At 43.2% G+C, this 24,041-nt stretch overlaps 1 protein-coding gene across 4 annotated transcripts in view; it reads right to left on the reverse strand.

Annotated features, from left to right (window-relative positions):
* The window catches only part of LOC101730243 (MORC family CW-type zinc finger protein 3), a 92,570-nt gene that overhangs the window by 25,522 nt on the left and 43,007 nt on the right, over positions 1–24,041 (reverse strand). For all 4 annotated transcript variants that reach the window (XM_031896556.1, XM_031896555.1, XM_031896554.1 and 1 more), the window contains exons 13-17: positions 23,405–23,426; positions 21,165–21,286; positions 7,337–7,414; positions 3,697–3,718; positions 3,177–3,298 (exon numbers count right to left, since the gene is read on the reverse strand). In XM_031896556.1, coding sequence (XP_031752416.1) covers positions 3,177–3,298; positions 3,697–3,718; positions 7,337–7,414; positions 21,165–21,286; positions 23,405–23,426 — 366 coding nt within the window. The remainder of the gene's footprint in view (positions 1–3,176; positions 3,299–3,696; positions 3,719–7,336; positions 7,415–21,164; positions 21,287–23,404; positions 23,427–24,041) is intronic.

The raw sequence follows: 24,041 nt of genomic DNA on the forward strand, positions 1-24,041 counted from the left end.
ATTGAGCCCTATGGGAGACTTTCCTTGGGCCGGGTTGGAGCTGCAGAGTGCCATTGAGTCCTATGGGAGACTTTCCTTGGGCCGGGTTGGAGCTGCAGAGTGCCATTGAGCCCTATGGGAGGCTTTCCTTGGGCCAGGTTGGAGCTGCAGAGTGCCATTGAGCCCTATGGGAGACTTTCAAAATCATGCAAAGTCGGAAAGGTTTTCTCTGCGTTTACGATTGTTCAATACGAAAAAGTTGCGACGGCGATGAAATAGTTGCGCAAAATATGGAAAAGTTGCGACGGCGACAAAAAAGTTGCGAAAAATACAAAAACGCTGTGACAGCGACGAAAAAGTTGCAATCTTCAGAAATTATCGTAAATATATTTCTGTGGAACAGAGCTTAATAATATATCACTAACAGCCTTTCATAAACACATACCTCCCAACATTTGAAACATATAAAGTCGAACAAAAAGATCTGGTGCATGTACCACGGCTAACATTTTTAACCATGCCCATTTTGTGTCCACACACCCCAAACAGCACGCCCATTTTACAAACTTTAATTTGGCAGGTTATGGAAAATTTTAACACATTTCTGGGAGGTGTAGGGTCATGTTTTATGTGTTATTACAGTTTTTGCTTATAAAGGTGAAATTCCCCTTTAATCTCAGAGTCTCAGTTTCCTAAGGCCAGTGATACACGGGATGGATTCTCGGGCTGCAGATAAACGCAGACTGAGTATCCACCCCTACACTCAAAAAAGTTTATCTATGTGCCCAGAGCCATTGTGTCGCAGGGTGCAGGCACATGAAGCGGAATTTGGTGTGAAACTGCTTGCCTATGTAGTTTATACACAGGCTGAGAATTCACCCTGTGTCGCATTGGCCTAAAGGTGGCCATACACGCACCGATATTATCGTACGAAACCTCGTTTCGTACGATAATCGGTGCGTGTATGGCATGTCAGCGAGCCGACCGATATCGCAGGAAGCTGCTGAAATCGGTCGGCTCGCCGATCGGCCAAGTTAGAAAATTTTGATCGGGCGCCATAGAAGGCGCCTGACCAAAATTCTCCCTTCAGAGCTGAATCGGCAGAAGGAGGTAGAAATCCTATTGTTTCTACCTCCTTACCTGCCGATTCAGCCCTGAATGGTGTGTGGCGGATCTGACGATGTTTCGTGCGACCGACGGTCGTACGAAACATCGTGAGATCGCCACGTGTATGGCCAGCTTAAGACTTGCTTATCTTATTAGTTATAATCGTATCTCAGTGCAGGGGTTGTGTATTACTGGAACTCTACCAAAAGTCTCCTTATCTCATTAAAATGACATTTTGTAATTGTAACTTTCTGGCTGATTAGTGCAAGAGAACAAAGAGCAATGTAGGACATTTGTGGAAGAATCTGGGACTGCAGGCTAAGCTCTCAAACATGGGACTGTTGGAAGTGGATGAAAATCGCATGACAAATGCTCATGGAACAGCATACAGGCGAATCAAGCTCAAGTGGAGAAAGTAATTATACTTTGAAGAATGCATTTTCATCCACCTCAGTAGACATGAGTAGTACTGCACGCCCACACAAAGAGGTAGGGCCTGTACCATAGCCAATCCAAACTAATCATATATTACCTATAAGACCACCTGACTTCCTCCTCACCAACCCCTCCTACTTATACTCCCAAAATGGACAATGTTTAGATGGATGATTGGGGTATAAAATGCAAATGTGGGCATTTCTTCTTTGTGCCAGTGCTTGCATGAGATGTGACTGGTCTTTGTGCCAGTTTTTACATGACTAACACTGCTCACCTAAACTGTTGCTGGTTTTTGTGCCAGTGCTCTCAGGAGCTGTGACTGACTTTGCACCAGTTCATACATGAGCACCAGTTCTTGCATAAATTATTGCTAGTTTTAGCACCAGTGCTCACATAAGCTGTGTCTGGCCTTTGTGCCAGTGCTCATACATGGTGCTCCTTGGCAGATTTGATAGGCAAGTCATCTTATACCAGGGGTCCCCAACCTTTCTTACTCGTGAGCCACAGTCAAATATAAAAAGACTTGGAGAGCAACACAAGCACCATAAAAGTTCATGGAGGAGCCAAATAAGGACTGTGATTGGCTATTAGGGGCCTCTGTGCACCCTATCAGCTTACAGGGGGCTTTATTTGGTAGTAAATCTTGTTTTTATTCAACCAAAACTTGCCCCCAAGTCAGGAATTCAAAAATAACTCCCTGGTTTGGGGGCACTGAGAGCAACATCCAAGGGGTTGGGGAGCAACATGTTCCCCCTGAGCCACTGGTTGTGCATAACTGGCTTATACCAATGCTTACGTGCATGATTGCTGGCCTTGTGGCAGCATTTGCATGATTGGTAGGTGGCCTTGTGATGGCATTGCTGTGTATTAGCTTTTTCTGGCCTCACTTTTGCTGGCTTTGATGACAGTATTGTCATTTGTTCAAGTGGCTTTACGCTGTTTTTTTTCTATTTTTTAATTTTTAATTTTTTCTATATTTTTCTGTTTTTATTTATTGTATTGTTGACTAGTTGTCTCCCATGTACAGGATCTGTGGGTTATGCCAGCATTCATGTATAAGGGAGGGCAGTGATACAGGCCGGGTAAGACTATATTTTGGCCTCAAATCAGTTTTCAAAAGGCTTTCCATTAGCTCATGCTAAAGTAATCTGTGTACCCTGCATGGATCGTTGGCAGTTAGTTCTGGTGATGCTGCAGTCTGACTCTAGGTCTATATCTGGGCTAAGTTCCAGGGTGTGTTCTTCAGCTTACTTCAGGCCACGCAATGCAGTATTTTCCATTGTTGCAAATATGTTTCAGTTCAGTGGTGGTTTTTCTGAAGGACGGACACATTTACTAAGCAATTTTGAGATAAAGTTGGAATTTTTCTTACTTCTAGATCATTTCAAAATTTAGGAATGGGTTTTCATGCCATAAATTTCTTTTCTTCCTAGTCATGACATGTCAGTCCAAGTTTCCCTTCCCAATTATATTGCTGTGGCAAATGTACAACAATGACGTTAATTTTGATTGGTTGTGGTACAGGTCCTACTTCCTTGTGTGGGCGGGCAGTACTACTCATGTGTAATGATGTGGGAGGGACTTGGATAAAAAGGAACTTACAGCAAGTATGTAACTCAAATCTTATTTAATACTAAGCTACAGGGACCTACCTTTTGTTGCTATTGGTCTCCTGACTCTGATTTGGCTCAAGATCCCTCTGACCCGAACTCACAGACGGCTGCGTTTCCCCATTGCGTGGGGTGCGGGGTGATGGAGGTTTATCTGCTGCCGTCTGCAGAAAAGAATGACTTTATCTGGGAATGTAAATATAGCTTAGCACTTAGCAAAAGGTGTGAATATGATGTGTATATGACTATGCTTCTCCTAACTAAGTTGATCTCCCCCTAAATAGAAAATCAACATAAATATTGAGGTGGATTAAACCATTTTTGTGTTTGAATAAAAAACTAAACCCCCAAAATATAATTGTGACCAAACTCACTTGAAACTCAGCAGCTTTTACTTGCACAGGTTATTCATGCAAATTCTCTTTTTTGTTTTATTCCAGTTTACAAAAAATACTTGCATGTATAGTTGTGATCAAGTTTGTCAAGTTGTGTGTGAGAACTACTGTGTCAGTAACACTGCTAATCCCTCAGTATGGAGCAATTGCCCAGTAAGGGAACTCACCTGTTTAACTTGTTCAGATCTCCTGCAATAAAAAAAAAAAATATTGATTAAAGGAAAAGCTTTGACAAGTCCAACATACTGTAATGCAGCATTCTCACACTTTGTGTATGTAACATCTGTAAGCAAATAAATGCCTGATCCCCTAAGCCCATTGCTGTCAGCTGGCAATCCGGCATCCGCTCAGCAGGTTCCATGTGTAGCACCCAGAGCTTTCTGTATCACACAGGATTCTACATGGGCCCTATATTTATATGTATTTTAGTATTACACGTAAGTGTGCACATTCCTGTTCTATATATTGCATATATGCTACTGTTTCAATTAGGGACGCACTGAATCTAGGAGTCAGATTGGGATTCGGCCAAGATTCTGCCTTTTTCAGCAGGATTAAGCAAAATCCGCTGTCCTGGCCAAACCAAATCCAAATCCTTAAAATCACACAAATGCGGAAGTTGAAAATTTTTCATGTGCGGTTCTGTTTAACCCTTGGGTACCTTCATTTGCATATGCAAATATATATTCTGATTCAGTTCGGTATTCGACCCATAACTTTCACAAAGGATTCTGCAGAATCACAAAATGGTGGTTTGGGTGCATCCCTAGTTTCAATAAGAATGGCCCCAGGGGGTCAGACAGTTGGTTTTCTGCCGTCTCCTACACACAAGGCAAGCATTATGGCAACTGCCATTTATGAAATATTTAGAGAAGGAATTAGCTGTTTATTCAGTAAATAATACTGCTCGTCTAAATGCACATATCAATACAGGTATCGGACAGCTTATCCGGAAACCCATTATCCAGAAAGTTCAGAATTACAGGAAGGCCATCTCCTATAGACTCCATTATAAGCAAATAATTCAATTTTTTAACTCTGAAATAATAAAACAGTACCTGTACTTGATCCCAACTAAGATATAATTACCCCTTATTGGGGGCAGAACAGCCCTATTGGGTTTATTTCATGGTTAAATGATTCCCTTTTCTCTGTAATAATAAAACAGTACCTGTACTTGATCCCAACTAAGATATAATTACCCCTTATTGGGGCAGAACAGCCCTATTGGGTTTATTTCATGGTTAAATGATTCCCTTTTCTCTGTAATAATAAAACAGTACCTGTACTTGATCCCAACTAAGATATAATTACCCCTTATTGGGGACAGAACAGCCCTATTGGGTTTATTTAATGGTTAAATGATTCCCTTTTCTCTGTAATAATAAAACAGTACCTGTACTTGATCCCAACTAAGATATAATTACCCCTTATTGGGGCAGAACAGCCCTATTGGGTTTATTTCATGGTTAAATGATTCCCTTTTCTCTGTAATAATAAAACAGTACCTGTACTTGATCCCAACTAAGATATAATTACCCCTTATTGGGGGCAGAACAGCCCTATTGGGTTTATTTCATGGTTAAATGATTCCCTTTTCTCTGTAATAATAAAACAGTACCTGTACTTGATCCCAACTAAGATATAATTACCCCTTATTGGAGCCAAAACAATCCTATTGGGTTTATTTACTGTTTAAATAATTTTATTAGCAGACTTAATTTAGATGATCCGAATTATGGAAAGACCCCATATCTGGTAAACCCCAGGTCCCGAGCATTCTGGATAACAGGTCCCATACCTGTAGTAGTTAGCATTGCAGTGTTGCAGAGTTGGGCTGCTGGATTCATTAGGTGGCGCGCATTAAAGGGAAAAGTTTTTTTTTTTCATTTATTTATTTTCTTTTTAAAAACTAATTTCCTTTGCAGCCTTGTTCTTTAAAACCGCCCTCCTCAACCCCCTCTAGCGTGTGTTGTGCAACTTAACTTGTGCTGTACCAGGACCCGAGAGCGCTCCTCCACCCCTCTCTTTGCCGACATGTACTTTAATATACTGACACGCTCTCCTCTGATCATGCTGGCGCTGTGATGCATGCGCAGTAAGGAATGGTGCGCGTATACACCGTCATTCAAACAGCAGAGACAGCTGGCGCGTCGCAAAGTGTGTGTGGACAGAAAATATAAGCAGGAGAAACCTGGGAGTTCTGGCGCTTGCTGCTGGCACAGGTAGAGATGATTTGGGGGCAATATATGATTTTTTGGCTGCTGCTGCCTGTTGGCATAGGAACAGACTGGGGGCAAATTGGGTGATATATAGTGTTGGCTGCTGCTGCCACATGGACAGGTGGGGGGCAATATGATGGCTGCTGGCACAGGTACATGGTGGCAATATGATGGCTGCTGGCACAGGTACATGGTGGCAATATGATGGCTGCTGGCACAGATACATGGGGCAATATAATGGCTGCTGGCACAGGTACATGGGGCAATATGATGGCTGCTGGCACAGGTACATGGTGGCAATATGAGGGGTTACCTGCTGCTGGCACAGTACAGATGGGGGGCAATATGAGGGGTTGGCTGCTGCTGGCACAGGTACACGGGGCAATATGATGGCTGCTGGCACAGGTACAGATGGGGGCGCAATATGAGGGGTTGGCTGCTGCTGGCACAGTACAGATGGGGGGCAATATGAGGGGTTGGCTGCTGCTGGCACAGGTACACGGGGCAATATGATGGCTGCTGGCACAGGTACATGGGGCAATATGATGGCTGCTGTGACAGGTACATGGGGCAATATGATGGCTGCTGGCACAGGTACATGGTGGCAATATGAGGGGTTGGCTGCTACTGGCACAGTACAGATGGGGGGCAATATGAGGGGTTGGCTGCTGCTGGCACAGGTACACGGGGCAATATGATGGCTGCTAGCAAAGGTACATGGGGCAATATGAAGGCTGCTGGTACAGGTAAATGGTGGCAATATGATGGCTGCTGGCACAGGTACATGGGACAATATGATGGCTGCTGGCACAGGTACATGGGGCAATATGATGGCAATAAAATGACTGCAGGCAGCCTGGCACAGGTGCATGGGGGCAATCAGGAAGGGGGGACAAATGATGGCAAAAAGGCACATTTATTAGTGCTATCTGACTATCTGGGCCTTGGTTGGGGCAATATGTGTGACTGTGCTGTGACTGGGGACTGCTGTGCTGAAACTGATAAGGGTTATGTGGACTTCTGTTTCATGTGTGCTGTGATTATTTGGTTGTGAGTTTGGGCTGATGTGTTTGGGCTGATGTGACTGTGTGTGATTTATTATAAAAATATATAATACTTTAAAATCACATTTTTATGCCTGCCTTGATTTATGTGTTATAATGTGTCTACCATTAATGGTAAGGTGGGAAATGGTATGGATGCAGGATGGGGGGGGCACCGATTGAAGTCCTTGCCTAGGGTGCCAAAATACCCTGGCGCGGCCCTGATGTTCATCTTGTGTTTGTGTGGATTTCTTGCTACAGCCCTAAAACATAAAGCTGATGTATGTATGTGCCTCTGGTGGGGAAATTAGATTGCAGGGTCCACTGGGGCAGAGACTGTAGAGAGTGTATCATCTATATTTCATTTTTGAAACCTAAATATTTTTTTATTTTACATTAAAACAACAAGTGCTGTATCTTTCCCTTTAGTAAGTATCTAAAAACTACACACTGGCAGGATTCAAGCTGTGCCTGAGCGCACTGAGTGCAGGTACTATTAGGGTACCTTTAATATACAGTAAAATAATGTATATATGACTTACCTTCTCTTATGGGTCTTTTCGTTTGTGGAGTGGACACTGTCAACATTATTTTCAGGCTCCTCAAGCTCAGAAATATCTCTGTTTAAGGAATGTTACAACTATGATAAATACATAAAATAAAAAATTCTTGGAGTTGAACAGAGCACACTCGCATTCTGTAACTGATTCTACTTTCTCTCATCACTTACTGCCCTGGCCTTGAGTTGGGGGAAATGAACTGTGGGTAGAATGTACATGATGCATCCAGTACCTAAAATGTGGGTGCCATCGAAGGTAGGACCCAGAAATCATGGCACGTGGCTGTTGGTAGCACCTGTGTGTCCCCTGCCTCCTGGTTATGAGCCGGAATGTTCTGTGGCTTTAGCTAAGCTGTGAGGGTCAGGTTGAAGGACAAGCCCCTGTGATCTCAGCACTGTTAACCTAATAGTTGGAGAATGGCTGTTCCCCAATCACAATGACATCTCAGAGAATAAATCACATTTATAGCACCCCAGCCCTACCCAGAATATGGGGTATTAAGGAAGCAAGCAGCAGGCATTAATTGCAGGACAATGGGGACTGGAAGAGCAAGATTGTGGTCACTTTTATTGGAATCAAACCCTGGTCTGCATGCTCAACTGTGCCTGCACTAATCCTCTCAGCCACTGGGGTATTTTGGAAACTGTATAGGTCAGTTATCCCGATGGACATATGTTACCTCTCCCTGCTGCTCTCTCTCCTCCACCCACCTTGTTAACGTCAAGTGTCCTTGGTTAAGCAATTAAGGCCATTTGTAAGCCAGTTACATCCAGCTCCTGGTTGCTTGATCACTGAGCTCCCCAGCCAGACTGCTTTCCCGGTTAATCCTTGCCTTGTTCCCCTGTCTGGTCCTGGTTTTAAGTCCCTGAGTCCTCACCCTGTTCCTGGGCCCTTGTCTCAGTTCCTTGCCTGCTTTATGTTGATCTCCTGGAACTGACCTAGGCCTGCTTTTGGACCTTCCCTCTGATTTCAGCCTGCCCTGATCTTGGCCTGTTTATTGGACCTATTTTACTTGTAGCCTGTCCCGACTTCTGGTCTGTTTATTGGACTCTGTTTCTGCCTGCCTTTACCTAAGTTGTATTTTGTAGATTCACTCTGGTTTCTATTTTGCACCAAATTATTTCTGTTACGATTGGAGGAAAAGAAAGTAGAAAGGAGTCTGTATGCCGGGTAACCTGGTGTATAACTGTTAATAGCAGAACAGAGTACTGAAGATATGAAAAGGAGAAGGTGAGGTTTAATAATAAAAAAAAACTTAGGGTGCAAAACTTAAACCAGAATGATTGTACCCTAAGTTTTATCATTAAACCTCCGATCGTAACAGAAATAACTTTGGGTGCAAAACAGAAACCAGAATGAATGTACAAAGTTTGACTCTGGCAGGCAGAAACAGAGTTCAATAAATGCTCCTGAAGTTGGGACAGGCTGCAAGCAACAAAGGTCCAAAAAACAGGCTGAAATCAGAGGGAATGTCCAAAAGCAGGCCAAGGACAGTTCCAGGAGATCAGCACAAAGCAGACAAGGAACCGGGACATGGGCCCAGGAACAGTTTGAGGACTCAGAGACATGGAACCAGTAACAGACAGGGAAACAATGAAAGGACTAATTGGGAAAGTCTAAATCTGGCTGGGGAGCTCAATGATCTTAGGCTGATGCCACACGTGGCGTAGGGCTGATTTTTTTGGCAAGCGGAAAAAACGCTTGCCGAAAATTCAGCCCTACGCCTGCTACTTGTACCTGCACCCGAATGAATGGAATACACTCGGGTGCAGGCAAATGTAGCTGATATACGCATGAAAACGCGAGACTTTGCATTCTCGCGCGTTTTCATGCGTATATCGGCTACATATATAAAACTTGAAAAAGATGCAGCACACGGGTTACTTGCAAAAAAAGTGTATTAAAAAGAATCACATCACATATGCGACGTTTCGGACAAAACACATGCCCTTTATCAAGCCTGTAATAACGTGATCCATCCAGTGAATCACATTTAAAGGGATATACAGGAAATGACATCATAAACTAAGCATTACCATAGCGATGCATTTCAAGTCATAGTAAACATTTTACATATGCAGAATATTATCAAACAAGTAGCAGCATTTCTTAACCCTTTAAGTGCCAGCCGAATTCGTCATTTCGGTTCCCCCCAGTGCCAGACGTTTTTTAAGCATTTTGTACTCATTCGCTTTAACAATGTTTTTTGGTAGGAAAACCTCCATGAAACTAGGGAAATTATATATCGTTTTTTTCGTCACTAATTGGGCTTCGACATACATACCAAATTTTATAACTTTTCTGGAGATATGATGTGTATTTTGGGTGAATTATGTAAAAAAAAAATAAAATTATGAAAAATTTCTGTATATTTTGAGTTTTTTTTCCATAGAAAAGTTAATTTTACACACTTTTTTTTGTTGTTTGTAAAAGCCCTGATACTCCCAAGTCCAACGATACCAAATATGTGGTGGTACCCCACAGTTCCTGTCCAGAAGTAACCCCCAAACTAAAGCAATACTTAGTACAATATCACACCAGAACAAAGCAGAAAAGCGCTTGTAACAGTTAATGCAGCATAACTTATATGTAAATCTAAAATATCCCCTCATGTTTGGTATCTTTAGAAACTACAGACCTTCAGGTTTCTAGGTGCAATGTAGTTTTCACTCAAAAGCCAAATACCTTTTGTCAGTGCATTGTGAAATTTGGAAGTTTTTTTGACATTTTTTTTTTTTTCTAAAACGTAAACTTGGACGTATGATCAAATGTGGATTTGACAAAAAAAAATCTCATAAAAATTTTCTAACAAAGGCAAATTTGAAAGACAAATTTCTACTGAATAAAATGATGCCCCATATGTATGGGTGCACATAAAGACATGGGCACCAAACACTCCAAAGCAGGGGCAATGCACAAGGGCAATTACAGCTAAAAATGTGGGTGCTGTGCTCTATGTGCACTACCTGCAGTTTTTCAGTGTTAACCCCCCCTACTTGTGAAATAACCCCCACAAACTATATATTTCTGAAAAGTGCACACCTTCAGCTATTCAGAGACACCACTCTTCTCTTTCTACATAGAAAATTGTGGCCGCAGTCCCTTGCAGAAGTCAGCGCTTTGGTCAGAAATCGAGGAAAAAACAGACACAAACCTAGATTTCTCCCCAAAATCTCCATGGCAACTACCAAAAACTTACTAAACATCAATCTGCAAGTTCCCCTGAATAAAACGATACCCCATATGTATGGGTACACATAAAGACGTGGCCACCAAATGCCCCAAAACAGGGGCAATGCATAAGGGCAATTTCAGTTGAAATTTTGGGGGCTGCGCTCTATGTGCACTTCCTGCAGTTTTTCAGTGTTAACCCCCCCTACCTGTAAAATAACCCCCACAAACTATATATTTCTGAAAAGTGCACACCTTCAGCTATTCAGAGACACCACTCTCCTCTTTCTACATGGAAAATTGTGGCCGCAGTCCCTTGCAGAAGTCAGCGCATTGGTCAGAAATCAAGGAAAAAACAGACACAAACCTAGATTTCTCCCCAAAATCTCCATGGCAACTACCAAAAACTTACTAAACATCAATCTGCAAGTTCCCCTGAATAAAACGATACCCCATATGTATGGGTACACATAAAGACGTGGCCACCAAATGCCCCAAAACAGGGGCAATGCATAAGGGCAATTTCAGTTGAAATTTTGGGGGCTGCGCTCTATGTGCACTTCCTGCAGTTTTTCAGTGTTAACCCCCCCTACCTGTAAAATAACCCCCACAAACTATATATTTCTGAAAAGTGCACACCTTCAGCTATTCAGAGACACCACTCTTCTCTTTCTACATGGAAAATTGTGGCCGCAGTCCCTTGCAGAAGTAAGCGCATCGGTCAGAAATCAAGGAAAAACCAGATACAAACCTAGATTTCTCCCCAAAATCTCCATGGCAACTACCAAAAACTTACTAAACATCAATCTGCAAGTTCCCCTGAATAAAACGATACCCCATATGTATGGGTACACATAAAGACGTGGCCACCAAATGCCCCAAAACAGGGGCAATCCATAATAATGGGGCTGAAATTTATGTGCACATCCCAAAGCTTTTCAGACAAAATTGCCCCTTACCTGTGAAAAAAACCATATAAACTGTATATTGATTAAAAAAAGACAACTTCAGCTATTCAGAGACACCACTCTTCTCTTTCTACATGGAAAATTGTGGCCGCAGTCCCTTGCAGAAGTCAGCGCTTTGGTCAGAAATCAAGGAAAAACCAGATACAAACCTAGATTTTGGTCAGAAATCAAGGAAAAACCAGATAAAAAAACCTAGATTTCTCCCCAAAATCTCCATGGCAACTACCAAAAACTTACTAAACCTCAATTTGCAAGTTCCCCTGAATAAAACGATACCCCATATGTATGGGTGCACATAAAGACGTGGCCACCAAATGCCCCCAAACAGGGGCAATGCATAAGGGGGGGCTTTGCTCTACCTGCAGTTTTTCAGTGTTAACCCCCCCTACCTGTGAAATAACCCCCACAATCATATATTTACGAAAAGTGCACACCTTCAGCTATTCAGAGACACCACTCTTCTCTTTCTACATGGAAAATTGTGGCCGCAGTCCCTTGCAGAAGTCAGCGCATTGGTCAGAAATCAAGGAAAAACCAGATAAAAAACCTAGATTTCTCCCCAAAATCTCCATGGCAACTACCAAAAACTTACTAAACCTCAATTTGCAAGTTCCCCTGAATAAAACGATACCCCATATGTATGGGTGCACATAAAGACGTGGCCACCAAATGCCCCAAAACAGGGGCAATGCATAAGGGCAATTTCAGTTGAAATTTTGGGGGCTGCGCTCTATGTGCACTACCTGCAGTTTTTCAGTGTTAACCCCCCCTACCTGTGAAATAACCCCCACAATCTATATATTTACGAAAAGTGCACACCTTCAGCTATTCAGAGACACCACTCCTCTCTTTCTACATGGAAAATTGTGGCCGCAGTCCCTTGCAGAAGTCAGCGCTTTGGTCAGAAATCAAGGAAAAACCAGATACAAACCTAGATTTTGGTCAGAAATCAAGGAAAAACCAGATACAAACCTAGATTTCTCCCCAAAATCTCCATGGCAACTACCAAAAACTTACTAAACCTCAATTTGCAAGTTCCCCTGAATAAAACGATACCCCATATGTATGGGTGCACATAAGTACATGGCCGCCAAACCTAAAAATGCATAATATTGGGGCTGCACTCTATGCACCCCTTTTTTTTTTGCCTGCACCCGAATGAATGGAATACGCTCGGGTGCAGGCACATGTAGCCGATATACGCATGAAAACGCGTGAGAATGCAAAGTCTCGCGTTTTCATGCGTATATCGGCTACATGTGCCTGCACCCGAGCGTATTCCATTCATTCGGGTGCAGGCACAAGTAGCAGGCGTAGGGCTGAATTTTCGGCAAGCGTTTTTCCACTTGCTGAAAAAATCAGCCCTACGCCATGTGTGGCATCAGCCTAACCCTTGGCAATAGAAACTACCAGAACAATCTTAGCACCTCTGGACCTTTCTAGAACAACTGAAATCAAATGAAGTTAAAATGGAATAAAACCACTAAAAGCAATCAAAGAACAATAATTGCAATGAAATCGGTGGTCAGAGCCCTGGATCCACCAATGTCACTGCAAAAGCAACCTTTTTGGGGCACTAAATACACAATAAAGAACAATGCAAAGATAAAACACCATAAAATCAGTAAATTCAAATAAAAACCGCTCAAACCAACAGAAGAACAATAATTGCAATGAAATCGGTGGTCAGAGCCCTGGATCCACCAACGTCACTGCAAATTCAGCACCCAATAGCAATACAAAAGTTATAGTGCAATAGAATAATTCAAAAACAGAAATCAATTATGAAAATGCAAAAAAAACACTAAAATGCAACCAAATAAATCAGATAATTATAGAGCAAGATCAGAAATAAAGTTTTAGTAAAAAAAAAAGACTGCCAGAGAAAGCAAAGAAAGAAAGAAAAGAAAAGAAAGAAAAAAAAAAAAAAAGTGTAAGTGTAAGTGTGTGTGTAAGTGTCTGTGTGTGCTTGGGAAAGTTGTAAATAAGTGTGTATGTGTACAAAAGTGTAATAATGACAAAGATAGAAGAAGAAATGGAAAAAAAAAAAAATTTTAGACAGTTGAGATTGAAATAAGCAAAATAAACAGTGGTTAGAGAGTTGTAGTTCAGCTTACACAATGCAGGCAGGCGATCAGGGCGACCAATCTGGCAGGAAGGCAGCAGGAAGGCAGCAGGGGGGCTCCAGCAGTCTCACGTGGCAGCAGAGTGAAGAGGCGACGGCGGGGGCGGCGACAATTAAAGGGACAGCAGTGGACACGTCATCAATGCGTGTCCACTGCTGTCATTGGCTGAGGACCCGGATCGGCGGCGCTGGGCGACCCGGATCGGTAAGTATGACCTTACTTGCTCGTTGCCTAGGGGGTTGTGCAGGCTTTACAAGCGCTGCGCTGCTTTAAAAGCGAGCGCAGCGCTTGTAAACCCGTTAGTGCTGTAGGACGTAGATTCTACGTTCTATGGCACTTTGGTCCCTTGGTACCTAGGACGTAGAATCTACGTCCTATGGCACTAAAAAGGTTAAAGAGAGATTGTGCAATTGCATACAGATACTTACAAAAAAAGAAATAAATCATAGTCCCTGCTCAATCCAGTGGGAGAAAGCGATTGTAATTTATTGATCCACCACACCTCCCTTTGTTTCAGCCTAAGTTCCCTATCCCCTCCTCTTTTTAGAGGCGGTATAGATTCCAATACCATGAACCTAAGCTGCTCTGCAGTGTGGCCTTTTTCCCAAAAATGCTTAGACACCGGTAATGTAGTATTTCCCAGATTAATAGCTGATCGATGTTGTGATATACGGGATTTTACCATCTGTGTGGTCTCACCCACATAGATGAGACCACACGGACAGATCAACACATAAACTACATATTTTGTGACACATGTGAAGTGCCCCCGTAATTGTATCCTTTGACCTGTTTTTGGATGCACAAAATGGCTTCCTTTTGAAACATATGTACATTGCGTACAATTTAGGCATGGATACATGCCCTTAGTTTTTGCTCCTAAAAAGGTATAACTTTGTTTGTTTTTCGTTCTCAGTGTAGTGGAGGTGACCACCAATAGTTCTCCCTCTGCGATATGATATCATGGGGGGTGCCTCAAATTCTTGTATCAACGGATAAGCCCTTTTAAGAATGTACCAGTGTTTACGTAACGTTTGAGCAACAGTTTCACTATAATCTGAATACTGTGTGACAAAAGGTATACGCCCACCTCCCTGTTTTCTCCTTTCAGTAGAATGTTGTACTCTATATTGGGCCTTATTAATCACCTTCTCAGGATATCTTGAAACTTCTGGCACATCCTATTCTCCTGTATTTTTCTTTCTCCTGTCTCACTTACCAATCTCTTAACTCTAGAAAGTTGACTCACAGGAATTGACCTTTTTGTATGTGGTGGATGTTGAGTTTTATAATGTAAGATCTGGTTTCGATCTGTTAATTTAGTAAAAAGAGAGGTACACAAACGGCCTTCCACATTTCTATAAATTCGTACATCCAAAAAGTGAATTTGTTGGAGATCATGAGTAAGTGTCAAAGTGATAGAAGGATGTATATCATTCAGTTTACTGTGGAACCGTTTCAGGGAGCCAACGTCACCCCGCCAAAGTACAAACACATCATCGATGTATCTCCACCACTGTTTACATATATATATATATATATATATATATATATATATGTATATATATAAATATATAGATTGGAAGCTCTACGGGGCAGGGACCTCCTTCATCTTGTGTTTCTGACTCTTATTGCAACTGTACCTTGTATTTATTTGTATTTATTGGTGTACTTTGTATTTATCCATTATCTTTAACCCCCTGTTTGTATTAATGTATTCTACTGTACAGCGCTGCGTACATAAGTAGCACTTTATAAATAAAGATATACATACATACATACATACATGTGCCTGCACCCGAGCGTATTCCATTCATTTGGGTGCAGGCACAAGTAGCAGGCGTAGGGCTGAATTTTTGGCAAGCGTTTTTCCACTTGCCGAAAAAATCAGCCCTACGCCACGTGTGGCATCAGCCTTAGGTTTACCAAAGGCCTTAATTGCTGAATCAAGGACACTTGGAGTTAACGAGGAGAGCAGCAGGGAGAGGTAACATATGTCCATTAGGATAACTGACCCATACCATCTCTAAAAGCCCCCAGTGAATGAGATTAGTGCAGGCAGAGTTCGGCTCACAGTCCAGGGTTTGATTCCAGGCATTTCCTGACAATTGTTATGATTGTAAGGGTACATATAAGCTAAATCTTTAATCACCCATTGTATGAGAACACACCTTTTTTATTTTTAGGTAAGTGTAATAAATTGGTACAACAGCCTGTGAGATTGCCTAAGTACTGCTTGGATGCTTCAGGCTTTTGCCCAGGATGGGACAGTCAGAGATGCCATTGTGTCGCAGGGTGCAGGCACATGAAGCGGAATTTGATGTGAAACTGATGTGAAAGAAGGGAGGTTCCATTTAAATATTCGGAAAGGATTTTTTACAGTGAGAGCTGTGAAGTTGTGGAATTCCCTCTCCAAATCAGTCGTGCTGGCTGATACATTATATAACTTTAAGAAGGGGCTGGCTGGATTCTTAACAAGTGAGGGAATACAGAGTTATGGGAGATAGCTCTTAGTACAAGTGAGGGAATACAGGGGTAGGGGAGATAGCTCTCAGTACAAGTGAGGGAATACAGGGGTAGGGGGGATAGCTCTCAGTACAAGTGAGGGAATACAGGGGTAGGGGAGATAGCTCTCAGTACAAGTGAGGGAATACAGGGGTAGGGGAGATAGCTCTCAGTACAAGTGAGGGAATACAGGGGTAGGGGAGATAGCTCTCAGTACAAGTGAGGGAATACAGGGGTAGGGGAGATAGCTCTCAGTACAAGTGAGGGAATACAGGGGTAGGGGAGATAGCTCTCAGTACAAGTGAGGGAATACAGGGGTAGGGGGGATAGCTCTCAGTACAAGTGAGGGAATACAGGGGTAGGGGAGATAGCTCTCAGTACAAGTGAGGGAATACAGGGGTAGGGGAGATAGCTCTCAGTACAAGTGAGGGAATACAGGGGTAGGGGAGATAGCTCTCAGTACAAGTGAGGGAATACAGGGGTAGGGGGGATAGCTCTCAGTACAAGTGAGGGAATACAGGGGTAGGGGAGATAGCTCTCAGTACAAGTGAGGGAATACAGAGTTATGGGAGATAGCTCTTAGTACAAGTGAGGGAATACAGGGGTATGGGAGATAGCTCTCAGTACAAGTGAGGGAATACAGGGGTAGGGGGGATAGCTCTCAGTACAAGTGAGGGAATACAGGGGTAGGGGAGATAGCTCTCAGTACAAGTGAGGGAATACAGGGGTAGGGGAGATAGCTCTCAGTACAAGTGAGGGAACACAGGGGTAGGGGGGATAGCTCTCAGTACAAGTGAGGGAATACAGGGGTATGGGGGATAGCTCTCAGTACAAGTGAGGGAATACAGGGGTAGGGGGGATAGCTCTCAGTACAAGTGAGGGAATACAGAGTTATGGGAGATAGCTCTTAGTACAAGTGAGGGAATACAGGGGTATGGGAGATAGCTCTCAGTACAAGTGAGGGAATACAGGGGTAGGGGGGATAGCTCTCAGTACAAGTGAGGGAATACAGGGGTAGGGAAGATAGCTCTCAGTACAAGTGAGGGAATACAGGGGTAGGGGGGATAGCTCTCAGTACAAGTGAGGGAATACAGGGGTAGGGGAGATAGCTCTCAGTACAAGTGAGGGAATACAGGGGTAGGGGAGATAACTCTCAGTACAAGTGAGGGAATACAGGGGTAGGGGGGATAGCTCTCAGTACAAGTGAGGGAATACAGGGGTATGGGAGATAGCTCTCAGTACAAGTGAGGGAATACAGGGGTAGGGGGGATAGCTCTCAGTACAAGTGAGGGAATACAGGGGTAGGGGGGATAGCTCTCAGTACAAGTGAGGGAATACAGGGGTAGGGGAGATAGCTCTCAGTACAAGTGAGGGAATACAGGGGTAGGGGGGATAGCTCTCAGTACAAGTGAGGGAATACAGGGGTAGGGGAGATAGCTCTCAGTACAAGTGAGGGAATACAGGGGTAGGGGGATAGCTCTCAGTACAAGTGAGGGAATACAGGGGTAGGGGGGATAGCTCTCAGTATAAGTGAGGGAATACAGGGGTAGGGGGGATAGCTCTCAGTACAAGTGAGGGAATACAGGGGTAGGGGAGATAGCTCTCAGTACAAGTGAGGGAATACAGGGGTATGGGAGATAGCTCTCAGTACAAGTGAGGGAATACAGGGGTAGGGGGGATAGCTCTCAGTACAAGTGAGGGAATACAGGGGTAGGGGAGATAGCTCTCAGTACAAGTGAGGGAATACAGGGGTAGGGGGATAGCTCTCAGTACAAGTGAGGGAATACAGGGGTAGGGGAGATAGCTCTCAGTACAAGTGAGGGAATACAGGGTTATGGGAGATAGCTCCCAGTACAAGTGAGGGAATACAGGGGTAGGGGAGATAGCTCTCAGTACAAGTGAGGGAATACAGTGTTATGGGAGATAGCTCTTAGTACAAGTTGCCCCAGGGACTGGTCCGATAGCCATCAAGGAGTCGGGAAGGAGTTTTTTCCCCTCTGTGGCAAATTACAGAGGCTTCAGATGGGGTTTTTTGCCTTCCTCTGGATCAACTAGTAGTTAGGCAGGTTATACAGTATATAGGCATTATGGTTGAACGTGATGGACGTACGTCTTTTTTTCAACCTAACTTACTATGTTACTATGTTACTGCTTGCCTATGTAGTTTATACACAGGCTGAGAATTCACCCTGTGTGGCATTGGCCTAAGACTTGCTTATCTTATTAGTTATAATCGTGCAGGGGTTGTGTATTACGGGAACTCTACCAAAAGCCTCCTATCTCATAAAAATGACATTTTGTAATTGTAACTTTTTCTGGCTGATTAGTGCAGGAGATCAAAGAGCAATGTAGGACATTAGTGGAAGAATCCGGGACTGCAGGCTAAGCTCTCAAACGTGGGACAGTTGGATGTGGATGAAAATTGCATGACAAATGCTCATGGAATAGCAGATAAGCGCATCAAGAAAGAAAGGCAAAGTCACTTGGGGGTGCCAAAATGTTAGGCACCCCCAAGTGACTTTAATCGCTTACCTTCTACCCCAGGTTGGTGCCCCTGTACGGAGAGAACAGCACCAGCCCGGGGTAGCAGCGAGCGCTTCCTCCTTCCAGGTTCCCTGCGCGCGCATGTGCAGTAGAGTGAGGAGTGGAACTTTAACAGAGAAGGAAGCCGGAAGGAGGAAGCGCATCGCTCCAAGTACCCCGGGCTGGTGCTGTTTTCTCCTAACAGGGGAACCAGCCCGGGGTAGAAGGTAAGCGATTAAAGTCACTTGGGGGTGCCTAACATTTTGGCACCCCCAAGTGACTTTGCCTTTCCTTGTCCTTTAAGCAGAGAAAGTAATTATACTTTGAAAACCCCCCGACCGAGCCACTGGTTGTGCATAACTGGCTTATACCAATGCTTACGTGCATGATTGCTGGCCTTGTGGCAGCATTTGCATGATTGGTAGGTGGCCTTGTGATGGCATTGCTGTGTATTAGCTTTTTCTGGCCTCACTTTTGCTGGCTTTGATGACAGTATTGTCATTTGTTCAAGTGGCTTTACCCTTTTTTTCTCTATTGTATGCCATTTATTGTATTGTTGACTAGTTGTCTCCCATGTACAGGATCTGTGGGTTATGCCAGCATTCATGTATAAGGGCAGTGATACAGGCCGGGTAAGACTATATTATGGCCTCAAATCAGTTTTCAAAAGGCTTTCCATTAGCTCATGCTAAAGTAATCTGTGTACCCTGCATGGATCGTTGGCAGTTAGTTCTGGTGATGCTACAGTCTGACTCTAGGTCTATATCTGGGCTAAGTTCCAGGGTGTGTTCTTCAGCTTACTTCAGGCCACGCAATGCAGTATTTTCCATTGTTGCAAATATGTTTCAATTCAGTGGTGGTTTTTCTGAAGGACGGACACATTTACTAAGTAATTTTTAGATCATTTCAAAATTTACAAATGGGTTTTCACCAGAATTCTATATTTTCGTTATTTTCGTAAATAACTCCCATCATATGTGGTTTATTAATATTTTTTCAAAAACAAATTCAGCAGGTTTGATCTGTCGAGTACCACTGAGTCCTATGGAGGCTTAGAATAGTAGTCAGTGACAGCCTGTCTCTGAACTTTCAATGAGAATTTAATCCCAGTTTCAAGGGGAAGTTAATCATTGTTTTCTATTTTACATGGTTTCAAGGGGAAGTTAATCCCATTATTGTTTTCTATTTCTCCCAGTTTTAAGTGAAACTTAAACATCATTGTTTTCCAAGTGTAGGGGATCAGAAAACTCTTTCCCCTGTTTCTCAGTCTGTGACATCATCCCGTCCAGCTACAGACTGGGGAGGAACCAGATTGGCTGGTTGCCCCAGGCGTGCCTAGGTTTGGAGCCAAAAATCAGGGGCGGGCCCAGCAGCTTATAAAGGGAGCCCCTGTTGTTTTGCCAGCAGTTGTGTGTGTCCCCTGTTTGAGGACAGGTGTTTCTTGGGGCTGCTACGTGGGAGCAACTGCCTGTTCCAAAGGGAGAGGTACTTTGGGGCAGGTAGCGCTACCTGGGGAAACTGAAAGAGCTCTGGGGAAGAGACTTTGCCAGGACTGAACTGGGAAAGGGTATTTCCTCCAGGAGTGGAGTGTGGGACTGTGTCCTTTAGAGTGACTGAGCCAGTAGTGGCTAAACCCCACAGGTTTCCCAAGCAGGGTTATTACTGTTTGCATGTTAATGCTATTTCACTTTCACACCGTTATATAAAGTTGATATTTGCTGCAAACTGCGTGTAATTATTTCCTAGTGGAAATCCCCTTGAGGTGTGCTCCTCAATATCCACTAGGTGGCGGCACTGCGCTAAAATCCCAGTCCCAGTACCTTTTATCTGAATTAGGGAACCATATCTCCTGCACTAAGCAAGTAATACAGCCCAAAATAAGTGAGTGTGCCAAGAAAGGGTTACACAAGAACGAGCGCCAATGCTCCTAAAATGGCTGCTGAAGCAATTCCTGTCCAGGAAAACTAAGAGGATTCATGGAAACGAACGTCCATTCAAACTCAAATTTTTTGAGTTTTAACAATACTTTCATCTCGTAAAATTCAGGACTTTTGAATGTAAGCTTGCAATTTTCATACAAACGATTCAAGCATTATCGTGACATTTTAGAAACACAGCAATGATCGAGTTTAATTTGAATTTATACCACGTTGAGTTTAAACGACTTTCAAGGCCAGTAAAAAATGAGTTTTAGTAAATGTGCCCCTAAAAGTAGGATAAGTGGAATAATTCCCACCCCTTGTTAGACAGGCATAACTTGGTAGATCCCATGGGAATTTCATGCCATAAATTCATTTTCTTCCTAGTCATGACATGTCAGTCCAAGTTTCCCTTCCCAATTATATTGTGTGGCAAATGTAGAACAATGACGTTGTTGGTTGTGGTACAGGTCCTACTTCCTTGTGTGGGCGGGCAGTACTACACATGTATACTTACGTGGGAGGGACTTGGATAAAAAGGAACTTACAGCAAGTATGTAACTCAAATCTTATTTAATACTAAGCTACAGGGACCTACCTTTTGTTGCTATCTGTCTCCTGACTCTGATTTGGCTCAAGATCCCTCTGACCCGAACTCACAGACGGCTGCGTTTCCCCATTGCGTGGGGTGCGGGGTGATGGAGGTTTATCTGCTGCCATCTGCAGAAAAGAATGACTTTATCTGGGAATGTAAATATATCACTTAGCAAAAAGTGTGAATATGATGTGTATGACTATGCTTCTCCTAACTACAAGTGGCTTGCAAAAGTATTTGGCCCCCTTGAACTTTTCCACATTTTGTCACATTACAGCCACAAACATGAATCAATTTTATTGGAATTCTACATGAAAGACCAATACAAAGTGGTGTACACGTGAGAAGTGGAACGAAAATCATACATGATTCCAAACATTTTTTACAAATAAATAACTGCAAAGTGGGGTGTGCATAATTATTCAGCCCCCTTTGGTCTGAGTGCAGTCAGTTGCCCATAGACATTGCCTGATGAGTGCTAATGACTAAATAGAGTGCCCCTGTGTGTAATCTAATGTCAGTACAAATACAGCTGCTCTGTGACGGCCTCAGAGGTTGTCTAAGAGAATATTGGGAGCAACAACACCATGAAGTCCAAAGAACACACCAGTCAGGGATAAAGTTATTGAGAAATTTAAAGCAGGCTTAGGCTACAAAAAGATTTCCAAAGCCTTGAACATCCCACAGAGCACTGTTCAAGTGATCATTCAGAAATGGACGGAGTATGGCACAACTGTAAACCTACCAAGGCACGGCCGTCCACCTAAACTCACAGGCCGAACAAGGAGAGCGCTGATCAGAAATGCAGCCAAGAGGCCCATGGTGACTCTGGGGGGCTGCAGAGATCTACAGCTCAGGTGGGGGAATCTGTCCATAGGACAACTATTAGTCGTGCACTGCACAAAGTTGGCCTTTATGGAAGAGTGGCAAGAAGAAAGCCATTGTTAACAGAAAACCATAAGAAGTCCCGTTTGCAGTTTGCCACAAGCCATGTGGGGGACACAGCAAACATGTGGAAGAAGGTGCTCTGGTCAGATGAGACCAAAATGGAACTTTTTGGCCAAAATGCAAAACGCTATGTGTGGCGGAAAACTAACACTGCACATCACTCTGAACCCACCATCCCCACTGTCACATATGGGGGGGCAGCATCATGCTCTGGGGGGGCTTCTCTTCAGCAGGGACAGGGAAGCTGCTCAGAGTTGATGGGAAGATGGATGGAGCCAAATACAGGGCAATCTTGGAAGAAAACCTCTTGGAGTCTGCAAAAGACTTGAGACTGGGGCGGAGGTTCACCTTCCAGCAGGACAACGACCCTAAACATAAAGCTAGGGCAACAATGGAATGGTTTAAAACAAAACATATCCATGTGTTAGAATGGCCCAGTCACAGCCCAGATCTAAGTCCAATCGAGAATCTGTGGCAAGATCTGAAAACTGCTGTTCACAAACGCTGTCCATCTAATCTGACTGAGCTGGAGCTGTTTTGCAAAGAAGAATGGGCAAGGATTTCAGTCTGTAGATGGGCAAAGCTGGTAGAGACATACCCTAAAGCCTGGCAGCTGGAATTGCAGCAAAAGGTGGTTCTACAAAGTATTGACTCAGGGGGCTGAATAATTACGCACACCCCACTTTGCAGTTATTTATTTGTAAAAAATGTTTGGAATCATGTATGATTTTTGTTCCACATCTCATGTGTACACCACTTTGTATTGGTCTTTCACGTGGAATTCCAATAAAACTGATTCATGTTTGTGGCTGTAATGTGACAAAATGTGGAAAAGTTCAAGGGGGCTGAATACTTTTGCAAGCCACTGTAAGTTGATCTCCCCCTAAATAGAAAATCAACATAAATATTGAGGTGGATTAAACCATTTTTAAGTTTGAATAAAAAGCTAAACTCAAAAAAAATAATTGTGACCAAACTCACTTGAAACTCAGCAGCTTTTAATACACAGGTTATTCATGCAAATTCGCTTTTTTGTTTTATTCCAGTTTACAGTAAATATTTGCATGTATAGTTGTGATCAAATTAGGAAAAATGCAACCTGTAAAATGGATAAATGTGACCCCTATGAGTGCCCCCTGAACAGGTTTGCAACTTTCTATTTTTCTATTTTTAGCTGTTTCTATTTCGTTTTATTCTGGTGTGGCTATTGGCAAAGCAACTGTCTGTGAGAGCTACTGTGTCAGTAACACTGCTAACCCCTCAGTATGGAGCAATTGCCCAGTAAGGGAACTCACCTGTTTAACTCGTTCAGATCTCCTGCAGTAAAAAAAAATATTGATTAAAGGAAAAGCTTTGACAAGTCCAACATACTGTATGCAGCATTCTCACACTTTGGGTATGCAACATCTGTAAGCAAATAAATGCCTGATCCCCTAAGCCCATTGCTGTCAGCTGGCAATCCGGCATCCGCTCAGCAGGTTCCATGTGTAGCACCCAGAGCTTTCTGTATCACACACGGTCACTGTAAGTGGCTTCATTCTACATGGGCCCTATATATGTACCATTACAGTTTACAGTGTGTACTGAATATTCCTTTTCTGCATATTCTATGTACGGTACTGTAACCTCTATTTCAGCTCAATAGCTGCCTTCCCGGACTAGTACCAGTAGAACATGGGTTACACTGGACTCTCCCACCCAGAATGGGCCTTCGCTAAGTGGAAGAGGAAGGTGAGGGTGTTGTGCAACTACACCTCTCTTGCTGCTATGCAGAAAAATGAAAACAGAGGGCGCCAGAGGTTCTTGCAGTAAATAAAATAATAAGTGTTTATTGAACACCCACAGGGTTACTCACAATACAGCTTCAGAGGCCAGCGGTACAGACAACACCACATACAGAGTGTATATACAGACTGACACTCCCCTGTGGCA

The sequence above is a fragment of the Xenopus tropicalis genome, chromosome 2 (assembly GCF_000004195.4).
Source record: "Xenopus tropicalis strain Nigerian chromosome 2, UCB_Xtro_10.0, whole genome shotgun sequence".
Classification (NCBI taxonomy): domain Eukaryota; kingdom Metazoa; phylum Chordata; class Amphibia; order Anura; family Pipidae; genus Xenopus; species Xenopus tropicalis.